This window comes from Cynara cardunculus (assembly GCF_001531365.2).
Source record: "Cynara cardunculus var. scolymus isolate 2C chromosome LG 1, CcrdV1, whole genome shotgun sequence".
Classification (NCBI taxonomy): Eukaryota; Viridiplantae; Streptophyta; class Magnoliopsida; order Asterales; family Asteraceae; genus Cynara; species Cynara cardunculus.
The window spans coordinates 47,058,961-47,074,265 of NC_037528.1; the positions used below are offsets into that span (position 1 = coordinate 47,058,961).

The 15,305-nt window shown below is 33.2% G+C and overlaps 1 protein-coding gene and 1 pseudogene across 1 annotated transcript; one reads left to right on the forward strand and one right to left on the reverse strand.

Moving 5' to 3' along the window:
* Positions 1-4,858: 4,858 nt before the first annotated feature.
* On the reverse strand, positions 4,859-5,387 carry LOC112506738. The gene is made up of 2 exons (XM_025110985.1): positions 5,075-5,387; positions 4,859-4,926 (listed from the first exon to the last, which is right to left on the reverse strand). Exons 1-2 carry the CDS (start codon positions 5,385-5,387, stop codon positions 4,859-4,861), a joined length of 381 nt encoding a protein of 126 aa, XP_024966753.1.
* A 3,867-nt stretch (positions 5,388-9,254) lies between these two features.
* Positions 9,255-10,930, forward strand: LOC112508579 (annotated as a pseudogene).
* The last annotated feature ends 4,375 nt before the right edge of the window (positions 10,931-15,305 follow it).

Here is a 15,305-nt window from a genome sequence, read left to right on the forward strand (position 1 = left end):
CTCGAAGTTGGCACATTGTCGGTGGCATTGACAACGTTGTGAAGTTTGCGCTCTATATAGCTTGAAGATGAGCTCCGGTTTTAGCAGTTTGAAGGGACGATTTGTGCAATATGGTTTTGAGAAATTGTGTTAAAGAGATTGCAACTTGGAAGCAAGTCATGCGGGCCTTTTAAACAAAATGATCTGATGGCTCTCATGTGCTATGTATGTTGGGAACTTGAGAGACCCTCTTAGACCAAAGTTGGTGGGAGGGACCTTGGGGATAACCGCATAAGAAATTGACCAAATTAGAATAATAATGACAATTCATTGAGATTTAGCAAATATTAAGGGGGCGTTTGGTTCGTAGAATGAAATTATATGGAATTGGAATTCATCAAATGAATTTGACTTCGAAGGAATTGAATGAAATTTGATGGAATTTGACCATGCCTTGTGACTGCGTTTGGTTGCATGGAATTGGAATGAAATTCTTAGCGGGTTGAAATTTTTTTGTTTGGTTCACGGAATTCAACTTTGGAATCGGAATTAAATATCAACAAATGACCTTTTATGATTTTTAAATAACGGATTTGGACTAGTGATATCGATAGCTGGTTTTCTTGAATTGGTTCCTTGATTACAAATGTTGTCTATCAATCTCGTATAGATGGAGAAATTACGAGAGAGAGAGAGAGAGAGAGAGAGAGAGCGTACCAGATGGAGATCGAACCAAAGATCAATTAGATGGTAGACGCAACGTTGAATGAATTTGGATTAGAGAAAGAATTTGTCGGAAAGGAATTGAAATCCGAGGGCATTGCCGTGGAATGTAAAATCCATGAGTGAAGGAATTTATTGGAATTGAAAGGATTCCATCATTATTATTCCATGAACCAAACATTGTATTTGGAATTTGGTTAAAGGATTTGGTCATTCCAATTCCTTTCAATTTCATCCAAATCCATGAATCAAACAGCCCCTAACTATGATGCACTGTATTTATATTAAAAATTAGTGTTTTACGTCGTGCAACGACAATAATTTTATTATTATTATTTAAGTTAGCTAAATGAGTCGATGATCACGTTTATATATTAAATTATATATATATATATATATATATATATATATATATGGTTCAAATGTTAACCAAAGTTTTTGTATTAACTTTGTTAACCGATCTTGGCTATTTAATCTTTCAATAAATGGTTGTGATTAATCATGATAAAAAATTATTTTATTAAATTTAAAATTTTATAAAAATAAGTGAACAAAGTTGAAAAGGGTATTTAGGTAAAACAAAATTATGTAACTCCCATATCATTAATTGGGAGTTAGAAAATCAAAATATTCTATGATTTTTATTAATTTATTTTTGTTAATATAATAATCATATGAACACAACTATATATATATAGGGGCCCATTCAAATGAGAACTGATTAGTTTGTGTTAACTGTGAGAACCAATCTCAACCACAAATTAACGAATAAATTAGAAAATTAATAATTATGGTAGTTTGAGTTAAAATTATAATTATAGGGCATTTTAGGTATTTTTAAAAAACTCCTCTCTCCTCTCTCATCTCTCCGACCTCCAATCTCCGGCCTTCGGTGAACAAAAATCCGGTAGGTACCAAGTAATCACAAAGATACACAATGTGATACCCATTATGATATACTGTGATACCATTGGGGTACCACTGTGTACCACAGAAAAGGAGTGGCACATCTTCAAAGTTACATCTCCGACGAGATCTGGTTTACATCTCCGGCGACACCTGTGCTAATCTACCATCATCATCATGGCGACTGATGATCGGAGATCTTTTGTGGATTTTCCGGCGTTCGAAAAAGATGCGAAGGCGCTTGAGTTCATCGAGAAGATGACGAGCAGCGCTGACACCGTTTAGGCGAATGTTTTGGCGGTGATACTAAGTCGGAACGATAAAACTGAGTATCTCAAGCTTTACAATCTTGATGGAGCCACCGATCGAGAAACTTTCAAGTCGAAGATTCTAATGGTCACTTACAAGGATCTTCAACCTCTTATTCAACGCATCATCAATGATGATCGTTCTCCCACTTATATAAAAACTCTGTTACCTGGTTTGATTGATTTTCCATGTGATGATGAATGATGGTGTGGTGGTTGTTGTGCGTGAGAAGGGGGAAAGAAAGGAAGAGAAGCATGCCTATGCTGGAGGACGGCTGTTTCATAATGAAGGAGAAGAGTAGGGTTTTAAAATTATAAACATTACCAATTTACCCTTTATGTTATTTCAGGATATAATATTAATTATTTAAATGAGTGGATCACATTGGTTTTCAGAGTTACCACAAATTAATCAGTTCTCATTTGATTAGGCCCCTATATATATATATATATGAACCATTGTGTCAAATACGAACAAAAAATTGACATATATATGAACTTGGACTGCATAGCATTTATGAACACAATAAGAACAACCGTTATACGAAAGGAAATAAATAAATAAAACAAGTATGAACACAATATGAATAGCTTGTGAACATAGTTCCTTCATTATAAACACATTCAGGAGCGATACTTTGTCAATTGGAGTTTTATACATGCATTGCATCCACACCGTTTAAGGTTCACCACTTGTTCATATATGTTTCTAGTCTTATGTGGTTGTTTACCGCTTGTTCATATCGTGTTCACCCCTTGTTCATATCGTATAAAATAGATGAACACATAACTCTGACGCTATGAACACCGGGTGCAAACACTTATACAAATATAAAGATTTGGTATCAAGCTTAACAAATAACACTTGTGTTCATATGATAGAAGTAACATGAACACAATTGTTCATGATTCATAAAAGTCGGTAATATACAATATGAAAATGGGTCGTGCATGTACTTCCATTTGAACATGTGAATTATGTACGTATTAATAATTAAAGAAAAAAGTTATCAACGCAATATGAACTACAAAAAACACAACACATCATAAATACATAATGAACATAATTTCGATTAAAACGAGTCTAATAAAATATTAATCTATTACCAAGACATTCACTTTGGTTAATTTCTTCACTTTCCGAACTCGAACTCGAACTCCGATTTTCACCATAAACCATTTTAATCTTCTCAATGTTGTCGATTTTTTTTCCAATGCATTTATCCATAATAGTTTGAACGATATCGAAGATTTTACTACCGTGTTTCCTCCACGAATAAAAAACTCATAAAACAATAAAATAAAGATCAAGATTAAAAAATAAATAAAAATATCAATATAATAAATGTATATTTTTAGAGATTTTATGATTATGTAACTCCCCTTCCCTTTAATGATATGGGAGTTACATAGCCAATGAATTTACTCAATTACTCTTGGTATTAAATTGTGAACATGATAGAAACCTAATAAAAGAATGGATTGTGATTGGTTGACATGGTTTGCAAAGTTAACATAAAAACTTTGGTTAACATTTGATCTTGTCCATATATATATATATATATATATATATATTAATAAGTCTTATATATCAGTCTTTTATTATATCAAACTTAGTAATTGGTTCAAAATCATAAAAAAAAATATGTTGAAATCACAAATTGCCAAAACATTTTGATAACATTCATCATTTCCTCGTCCTCTATACAAATGTTGTTTTTGAATAGGGAAGATAGCATGTATTAAAGTTTCATCTAAGGCGCCAATTACTCCCTACATTAAAGTTAATAGTCAAAATAAATTTAGTAAGGAAAGTTATACAACTGTTATTAGATTATCGTTTACCTCAAATATTCGTCGTAACCTCCTATAATTTCCAGGGATGTTTGGATTAGTATTGAATGATGTAGGAACTATGATCTCTTTTGCAAACTCCATCATTTTATCTTCATGAATTTTTTTATGAATTGTTTGTGTTGAGTGCTGAAACCTGTTTTTCAACACTCTATAATGTTGATTGTGACCAATAACCGTCAGGAAAATAGCCATCTTTTTCTTCGACCAATATATGTTTGTTATCCGTTAACCAACCTTTTGCTTTAAAGTGATCACATAGTCGAATGAAAGCTCCACGGAACATTAGCAACAACTCAATATGTTGACGATCACTACCTTCAACTAGCTCATTCATTAATTGACGTCCAGTCATTGCAGACGTATTATCTGTTTTCCTTTTCAAACGTCTTTGTCGCAAGTAAAACATATACAAGAATACGACGATGAGAAGTATAGGTTTTTATTATTATTATCCATGATGATTTGATTATTATCCATGATAAACCTGTTAAAAGCATAAATAAAATTATAAATAGTAGTAAACTTCAATATCAAATTCATTACCAAATAACAACTTGTTCAACTTCCAAAACACGTAACCAAGTAGTCAAAAATCAAACATATAAGCAAATAATATGTTCAAATACAGAACACATAACGAAGTAACTTGTTCAAATTCTAAAAACTAATCCATGAATCCCAATTGTCTTGTCGTCCTTGAAATTCATGATGTTAATATATTAGTGTTTGAAGAGATCGTCAATCATGTCTCTCTTAATAATGTTGACTGCCCAAAAATGTCAATGACTGCACTGTAAAGAGGACTCCTTTTATCAAGGCCAAGAGTGTTCAGCAGTTCAATACAAACATTTAGTTTTGAGGTTTGTTGTGCAAGTGTGGTTTGTTGTGTAACAAGTGTATGAAGTGCACCCCTCATTTCTAAAGACAATTCATCCATGTTGACCTTGGTTTTACTCTTCTTATTTGGGTTAGACGGGGTTGTGCTCGATTTATCGACAGTTGGTCCTTCCTTCTCATCTCCATCCACCTCATTTTAAGTATTTTCAGTAGTGTGGATATTAGATGTAAATGATGATGACGAAATCTTAGTTCTCACGGGTTGAAGTAGGGACATAAGCACGAGATCCGGTAGTAGAAACCCCCTCGAACAAAGCTATACATAATTCAGGATAAACCAATGATGATGTTTTTAAAATTCTTGCTTTTGGATGTCCTTACATCCAAATTAAATATAATTATTTATATACTACCGGTACTTTTGTCTTTAATATCTAAAAAGGTAAAAATTAATAAAAACTAACCTTGAAAGAAATCTTCCCATTCTTGATTAGATAAGGTGAACGTATCCAGTTCTGGGTCATAAATATTCTCTGTTCTATTCCTTAAGTACGTCAATCCTGTATACTTTCTCTTCAAATAATCATACTGATTTTTCAATTGTTTTTGGACGAGTTTTACATAGCACACTTCCTCAAACTTTGTTGCCAACTTCATCCAAGTTTCTTTGCGAAGACTACCTCCATTTCGAACCACTTTATTGACCTCTTCCATACAAGTCTCTAAAAAGCATTTGGTAATTTCATTTGTCCACCTCAGACGCACATTCTCGTCCATCACTAATTAGCACACAAGAAAGAATCACATGCATTCATATAAACAGCAAAAATCAAATTCTAGCGAATGGGTAATGTGTATGTGTCTATATATATATATACATACTTCCTCCTAAATCTGATCATACAACATCATGTGCATATAAAGTCCATATAATTATATCCATAAAATTGTAACCTTGATACCACTTCAAAACATATTTGTTAATGAATTATCAAGAATTGAGTTAACTAAGAAATAGTTGATTCCCGTTGCCCCAGAACCTCATTTCACCACAATCTGCTTCTCTTTAGGTGTGTGTTGTTTACCGCACCAACCCATAAACACCTTCAAATTCTTGATTAATGTACATTACAACTTCTCATTTTATGGTTTTTTTTATGAGTGCTTTGTTGCGGCTACCTTTTGCAAAATCAGGAACCTTTTATCTACCAAAAAGAGACATTACCCAAGTACTGAATGCGGACAAACATCAATCCCTTTTGCAAAGACTATGCAGAAATATAGATGCAGAAATATAGAAGGAAAGAACTAGAGAAATACAGATGCAGAAATACAGATAACATATACAAGATGCAGGAATACAAGAAGGAAATAAATATAACATATACAAGATGCAGAAATACAGAAGGAAAGAAATGGAGAAAGGAAGATCGAACAAAGAAACAGATTTGGAGATCGAATAGGTAACAACTTCATATTTGGGAAACAATCAAGATTTCTACAAATGGTGGTAGGGTAAACATATTTGGATTTTTGACATACCTTAGAGGCTTGAGGAGAGATCGGACGTTGAGGAGAGATGAGAAAGCTTGAGAGCGAGATCAGGGAGCTTCAGAGCAAGATCAAGACCTGAGGCGGGTTTGATTTAAGAGACATTTAAGGTGTTCTTTTATCACTTAAAATTTCAGAGGAAGACTGTTGGTTTAAAGCTCTTATCTGAGAAAAAAACAAACGATCTGAAATTGAAAAATGTATGACCGAATCAGACTTAAAAGCTTATTAAGAGCTGAATCTCAAAAAACAAACAACCTCTTAATCTGTTTAATAATTTATTTAATTTTATTAAGATTTTTTAAAATAAATTCAAAAAAAGTGACGTATTTCCGACAGCCATTTTCCGCTGGAAAACAAAGAATCTATCGGTAAAGTCGCCGGAAAAATTATCACCAGCGCCACTTTCTCTAGCGGCTAAATCCGTCGAAAATCCACCAGGAAACATTGTTTCCGGCAAACTTTGAATACCAGAAAAAGTGGCCCGTTTGATAGTACCAACCTAACATAGATGAACTAATTAATTAATTTGTGGTCCTGCCATGCATTTTCTTAACTTCAAATCAACCATATTGTTGTTCGACCTAATGTATTACCGATATATGTAACACTTCCACTGATCCACTTCTAGAAAATAGAGTATTTTCGATTGGAAAATGTCGGTGACAGATTTTCGACAGATTTTAAAGGGATTATCGACAAAATAATAAATAATTTTTTCTTCCAAATTTTCGATAGATTCGTTGCAGATTATAGACACAGAGAGCGATGTCGATTTTCCATCGAAAATCTTTGATGTATAATTGACGGTTTGTTGATGAAGACTTGGTTCATCGAGAATTCTAAAACCCGCTGCAAATCCGTTGAAATATTCCGTTAAACATCCATTGAAACTTATTCAAATAATTATTAATATTTTTTTATCATCCGCCCGTTGAAATATTCCGTGATTTCCGATATATCTCCAATTTTCAGAAAGACTCTATTGAGACAAAGATGGGTTGTCCAGCGGTTTAACGACTTCTCTCTTTCACGGAGACAACGAGGGCCTGAAGACAGGGGAGCCGGTGATCGAAGCCGCCGTTCAGAAAATACATCTGTCCTTGATCTATAAATTATATCATTTGTAATACTATCGAAGGCAAGAAATATATTTTCTACAGGATTCACAAATGCATCTTCAAATTGATTTTTTTTCCGGTGATTCACATACGAACATTACGTTCTTACATTCTCATGATATTTTACTTTCTTATTTGAGCTTTTCACTATTTGTGTAATGTATAATAAATATATTAATATGATACAATGAATAGTATATGATCTTTTTAAATTTTAAATAGACAAAAATGCCTAACAAAATTAGGAAAAGAAGATAACAATGAAATGGAAATTACAAAGAGGTTGGTGTAATTTACTTTAAAGAAAACATAGGTTTATTTTTTATTTAGTTTAAAGGTTTTTGTTTATCGCTTAATAGTTTCATTACGACCGAATAAAATATGACTAGAAAAGTTGTCCCTAAAAATTGTCTGATAATTTTATATATAATAGTGATAAATGACACAAATAAAGTAAATACTTAAATAATTTAATTTATAAACAAATTTACACAGTTTTCGTATACATAAATACATACATGTATAATAGTAACAAATTTGAATGAAAATCTGATAAAATTGATGGTAATTCGAAAAAAATTAACCCAATTCGTACAATAAATAAACTATGTTTTATTCGGTTTGAAAGATCCTTATGAATTGGTGGAGACACGATGAAGGTTGTCGCAACGACAATGGTGGTGGAGTTAGAGGCGGTGGTGGCTTATGGACGACGGTAAATATGGAGGATGTGAAGACCGTAGAATAATAGTGGTGGTGGAGGCCGACAGAGGTGGAGGAGGTTGTTGTCCTCTTTGTGGTAGAGGTGGTGGTGGTCATGGTCGAGGTGGCCAATGGTGGTTATCGAGGTGGTGGGGAGGTTGTTGTAGCGCGGGAGGAGGTGGAGGTGACCGAAGGTGATTGGTGGTTGCGATGACGAGAGGTGGTGGTGACCATTAAAACATATACAATATTAGGGTTATATATTAAATTAATGTAAATTAATAACTTTTTAGTTTTTGCTCCTATATTGTCTTATCTTGTTGTTCCACTTTGGTGGAACAAGAAAATTCGTTTTTTTATCCTACGTCGTCCCACCATGTCCTAGTCTTTATCTCTGTCTCATGTCGTGCTAAATATTAAATAGTGAATTTTTGTGCTATTCCATGTTGTGTCAAACGTGTGACAGTGAGTTTTGTCCCATCATGTCTTATCTCGTCTCATGTACCAAAAAACAAAATAAAATTCATGTGTAAAGATTTGTCTGAAATTCTCATACACGTATATGAGCATTTTCTACAACTTTTTAAAATAGAGAAAAATCAAGATTTTTTTTCTTATATTTACTCTAACATAATCTCTATATTTGTTTTAAAATAGATATACAAGAGCATCTCCAACAACTTCTTCAAAATGAAAAAATAAAGATTTTAAACAATTTTTTGTTCCAACAATTTTTTTAAAACATTCTTCAAAATGAATAAACTAGAAGAGATGATGTAAAAATCTCCAAAAATAATTACCATGAGAGACATTTTTTTATTATATTCCACCAATAAAAAATCTAGAAATTCAAAGTTTAGGTGAAAAAAATAATATTTAATTATATATAGAAATATCTTTTTTATATTAACCTCGATATCCGATCCGTTATGTGATCCTGACTAATTCCAAGACGATCACCTGCTTTGTAGATAGCTTGAAGTCACCACATTTGAATTTGAATCCGAAACCTACCGGCAATTTTTAATGTATCGAACCAAATCTTTCTTGTAGTACAGTGGAACCGAGGAGTTATTGCATTTTCCCCATAACTACACGTCTTGATTGTTCATGAAGGCTGTTTAGTTCCCCCATGCATCCCTTGGGTTTCTCTTCACTCAAGATTTAAGAACTTCATCCTCTGATACTTGTGGTCATTTCTGCCCCAAAATCCATACATTCACATATCCCATTCTTCGTCGTTTATTTAGATTCGATCAAGTGTTTCAAGATGTCTAACAAAGTTGAAGGAATTGCGGTGGGGATTGATCTTGGAACAACATATTCCTGTGTTGGTGCATGGCTTCAAGCGCAGAACCGTGTTGAGATCATTCCTAATGAACAAGGTAACAAGATTACCCCATCATGCGTCGCTTGGAATGGCACAGAAATGTTAGTAGGCGAGGCAGCAAAAAATCAAATTAACAGGAACCCCAAAAACACCGTTTTTGGTAAGTTCATTTCATCCACTTTGTAGTCTGTAATATAATTATACACCTTACAGCTTACTCTTCATTTTTTGCTTATTTTCAGATGTTAAACGTTTGATTGGAAGCAGATTCAGTGATAGCATAGTGCAGAAGGACATCGAGTCATGGGCTTTTAAAGTTATTGAAGGATCCGAGGATAAGCCAGTGATTTTACTTGAACACGAGTCTGAAGACAAGAAACTCTTACCTGAAGAAATATCTTCCATGATTCTAAAAAAGCTGAAAGAATCAGCTGAAGCATACCTTGGAACAACAGTTGCAGATGCAGTCATCACTGTTCCAGCTTCTTTTAATGACAAGCAACGACAGGCTACGAAGGATGCAGCTACGCTGGCCGGGCTCAATGTCATGCGGTTGCTAAGTGAGCCAACAGCAGCTGCCATTGCGTATGGTGTCGATAAGATTGCTGTAAACTGTCCAAAAGAGAAAAATGTCTTCATTTTTTATATGGGTGGAGGAACGTTTGACGTGTCTCTTCTCAATATCAGCAATGTTGGCAATGTTAATGTTAAAGCGGTAGGTGGTGACACTCATTTAGGTGGTGAAGATTTTGACATGGCGATGGTTAATCATTGTGTGCAAGAATTCAAGAAGAGAGAAATGAAGGATGTTAGTAAGAATGCAAAGGCAATGGCTAGATTGAAAGGTGCATGTGAGAAAGCAAAGAGAGATTTGTCTTCAACAACTCAGGCCTCAATTGAAGTTGATTCTTTGCATGAGGGAATTGATTTTTCCATGAAATTTAGTCGGGCAAAATCTGAGGAGTTAAATGCTGGTTTTTTCAGAAAGTGCATTGAGCATGTTGAGAATTGTTTGAAAGATGGGAAGATGCATAAGAACAATGTTGATGTTATAGTTATTGTTGGTGGGTCGACACGTATTCCCAAGGTTCAACAAATGCTAATGGAGTTCTTTGATTGGAAACCACTTTGCAAGAATATTAACGCCGATGAAGCTATTGCTCATGGTGCAGCATTGTTGGCTGCAAACTTGAGTGGGTATGGCAATAAAATTGTGCAGGATTTGATTCTCTATGATGTTACCCCTCTCTCTCTTGGCATCCTGGTACGTGTAGATGACATGAGTGTTGTCATCCCAAGGAACACACCTATACCCACCACCAAGAAGCAAACTTATTGTACGCAATTTGACAACCAAGAATGCGTGGGAATTTATGTATTTCAAGGTGAGAGCAAAAAGACAGAAGAAAACATCTTCCTTGACAAATTTATTCTTTATGGCATTCCAGAAGCCCCTGCATGTGAAGAAGAGATAAATGTTTGGTTTAACATAGATGCCAATGGTATTCTCAACGTTTCAGCTGAGGTGGTATCAACGGGTAACAAAAGATGCATAACAATTGAAAAGAGAGGAACTGTTGTCCAAGGATGAGATGGAAAAGATGCTGAAAAAGTAATGAAGTTTATCTCAGAGAAACAAAATGGGATTTTGAATGTTTTCTTCTTGCAGCAAGATCTGCTAAAAGCTTTAACGTATGTTCATTTATCGATAGATGTACGTAAAAATGACGTCTTTCTGGTTCAATGAAAAACAAATTGATCATGAGTTATTTTTCCCACGTTTAAAAATAATAAAGTAGTGTGTCTGGCTAAGGGCTGTTTATTTGTGGCTTAATTAGGTTTATTGAATTATCTGGCTTATTCGTACAGTTCATTTGGATTGTTTACTTACGGCTTATTTGCACAGAACATGGTTTAATCACACAGATAGAAATGGTGTGTTGTCCTCATTCAGCTACAAAAATGACACCCCTACCCCTTATTTAATGCACCGCCTTCTTCTCATATGAGACATTTCATTTTTGGTCTTTTTATGATTTCTTGTTTTGATGTTCAAATAATTAATATTGGGGGGTAAATCGGTTATTTATGTTATTAAGACTCTTGGTTCAGATAAAGTAAGTAAACGACAACACCCATTTTTCTAGACGGACAAATTTATCCATACATGACTTGATAAAAAATTATATTTTGCCCAAATGACCTAGTCAAAGCTTTAACCACAAGTTCTTCAAGGTCAACCGAAGCAAATTGATCAAACAGCTAGTATACATAGACAAAGATTTATGTAAAAACTTGAACCAAATTGGAAGAAAACAATATGGGTGGAGGAGACTGATGTGAAGTTCACTATATTTGATTCTATGCAGGATTAAAAGGATTGTTATTTACACACCCACCTATTAAAAAAATTAAAAAAATACCTATTAATAATGTTAAATGATCTGAAATTTTGAATTTTTCTCTCTCTTATGTCCTCTCTTTCTCTCTTAATCTATATTAATTATAATTTTTATTTATATTATATATTAATCAAATTTAAAATAAATAAATTAGAAAGACAATARCTTTGTTATTTATAAAAAATAATATATCATTTATTTTATTATTTTACAAATTTTAACCATATGTATATAGTCATATAGTTTGCCCTTATAAAAATTTGAATAAAAACTTTAAAAATTCATATTGAAATTCTTAATTTTCATTTTATCTATATCATTAATCTTTCTGCAACTTTAAAAATATTTAGAAAATAATCCATCATTTTTTTTCCGACTTTAACACGTAAAAAGTACCGAATCAATTCTTATTTAAGTTTTTGAACATTCAAATACTAATTTCACCAGTTTTCAATAATCTCTAAAAATTCAGATAATAATTCGTCGTTTTTTATTAAAAATTCAAATATTAAATTAGTTTAAATTGTATTATGCTTTTTTATAAAAAAAAAAACAATATTGTTATACTAAAAGTATATAGAAAAGAAATTTTGAAAACATAAGCTTAGAGGTGGTTGGGAGAAAAAAAATTGACTTCTTGAAAATATCTTTGGCAGAAGGGCACCCGATGCCTTCTATCGTGCCAAATTGGTTTCGTTACAAATATGATTGCGCGACCGCATGGGTTACTCCATACATGACCCGAATAAATAAGTACGAGCAAATGTTATCTAGTAATTGTACTACGRAATTTATTTCATTTGATTGAGTTGTAATATTTTCAGACTTTCTGTACTCTATTTGTTGATTTATCAATTAACTTATTTTGATGATCTTTTTTGTATTAAATTATTTTATCTTTGTAGTTTTAAATATTTATCCTACAAGTAAATTGCATGTACATGGTTTCAATCTCTTTGCTTGATTTTCTAAGCTCTCGCAACGTAGCATTTCTACGTTCGTCACGATCAAACTCACCAAAATCTAGTGTTGCATCATGCGCTCGCATCCCAATTGTCTAGACTCCAATCTAGTGTTGCATCATGCCCTCCATGAAAAATTTGGAAGCTAATCATTGTAGGCAAGTTCACTATAATTAGATTGGAGAAACTTCAAAACACAAGATTATCGCTATAAAGGTGAAAAAGGAGCTCAAGAGACAACCAAACGTACGCTTACCATGAAGTTAAAGTTCCTGAACATCGATTGGGTCATTTCATGCTCGAAGTTGGCACATTGTCGGTGGCATTGACAACGTTGTGAAGTTTGCGCTCTATATAGCTTGAAGATGAGCTCCGGTTTTAGCAGTTTGAAGGCTACGATTTGTGCAATATGGTTTTGAGAAATTGTGTTATATAGAGATTGCTACTTGGAAGCAGTCATGCAGGCCTTTTAAACAAAATGATCTAATCGCCCTCATGTGCTATGTATGTTGGGAACTTGACAGACCCTCTTAGACCAAAGTTGGTGGGAGGGACCTTGGGGATAACCACATAAGAGATTAACCAAATCAGAATAATAATGACAATTCATTGAGATTTAGCAAACATTAAGGGAGCATTTGGTTTGTAGAATGGAATTGGAATTCATCAAATGAATTTGACTTCGAAGGAATGAAATGAAATTTGATGGAATTTGACCATGCCTTGTGACTGCGTTTGGTTGCATGGAATTGGAATGAAATTCTTAGCGGGTTGGAATTTTTTTGTTTGGTTCACGGAATTCAACTTTGGAATCGGAATTAAATATCAACAAATGACATTTTATGATTTTTGAATAACGGATTTGGACTAGTGATATCGATAGCTAGTTTTCTTGAATTGGTTCCTTGATTACAAATGTTGTCTATCGATCTCGTATAGATGGAGAAATTACGAGAGAGAGAGCGCGCTCTTTTGGGCTCCATATATTTTAGTTAGGGCTGTTAGGCTTAGAATTAGCGTGAATGGGCGGTCCAAATTGCTTGGGTTACAATTAAGAAATTGTAATTGGATTGTAGTTTTCAATATCATGGTGCAAGTGCAAGGGCTCCACATATTTTAGTTAGGCTAAATTTAGGTTATTAGGGTCCATGGCTGACCCAAACAATTTTCTAGGTTAAAAACAAATGATTTATTCTTAAGTGATGGTATAAGTCTTTTTCTAAGTGCTTATTCATTAAGCTCGAGCCCGAGTTTCTAAGCGTCTGTTTGGTTTGAATCAGATTCCACTTTAATCCCACATTTGATTTAAAAGAAAAGTATTCTAATGATATGACGGCTTGCATGAGTTTCTTACTGAGGATATCTTCAAACTCGATAACCACCAATCATTTCGCAACCAAAGCCTATACATATAAACATGTGCGTGTCTATATATAAGTTGCGTTCAAACGAAATAACATGGTCAAAATAAGAGAACGCTTATATCACATGTGGTCATAATAAGTTGCGTTCAAGTTCAGTCAACATAGGGGCATGCACGAGTGCGCTTAGCCCAATGGCTTAAGAGCGTTCACCAAACCTAAATCACATATGATTTTAGACTTATGTGATATAGACGTTCTTTTGTTCTCTTATTTTGACGAAGTTCTCGTTTGAACCTCCTTATACATTTTTTTCACTATCTTCGGTTTTCTCAATTCTAAAAAAAAGAATAAAGAAAAGAAATACAAGATTTTTTATTTATAACTATATTATATATATACTATATTAATAAGCATTTAGACCAAAAGTCTTAAATGCAATCTATAAAGCCCAAAGTACTCTACTACCCTTTTATGTACAGATTTCAAAAATCTCTTAATTACAATTTCACATGCATAAGGTACAATTGTTGATGCACACCACCAACAACATCCAAGTTGAAACTTACAACTTTACTTTATTTCTTTCCAGCTTTTTTGCTTCCTTATTAAAAGCTTTCTTTCTTTTGGTATATTTACACCATTCTTTATTCATTCAAACTTTTGTTTTAGCTAATTTTAGTTCTCCTTTGCAAAAAGGTGGATATTGGTTTCTATTTCGGTTTGTATAAGATAATTTATTTATTTATTTAAATGTATTCACTAGATATCTGTTTCTTTCTTCATTATAATTATTTAGACAACATAATTGATTTTCATGTCTGTGTACGATAAAATTCACCTTGATTCCTTATTTTTTTAATTGTATTTGATTACATCATGTTGCATCGCACGAGTACTCAACTATAAGGAATCGAGGTTTAAATATTTCTAAGGGTTCCCCTGTAAGATCGAATGTTTAAATATAAATTTTGTACTTTTTAATGAATAGTTCCACTCATTTTTAGTTGTAGGTTTATTTGAAAATTTGACATCCCACTGTATTACGCGGGTACACAACTAGTTTACATTTTATTATGATTTTAGTCCAAGTAATTTATAATTCTTATTTAAAAAGGGCACATTGAAATTTTAGTAATTTGTTTTCCTTTGGTAGGTAAACATTATTTAAAACCAGACAAGGAGCTCAAAATGTCATTATGAATCTGGATTGTGTCGAACTACGTGTCTGTTTCTGAACCATTTTTCAGTAGTATCAAAAAAAGT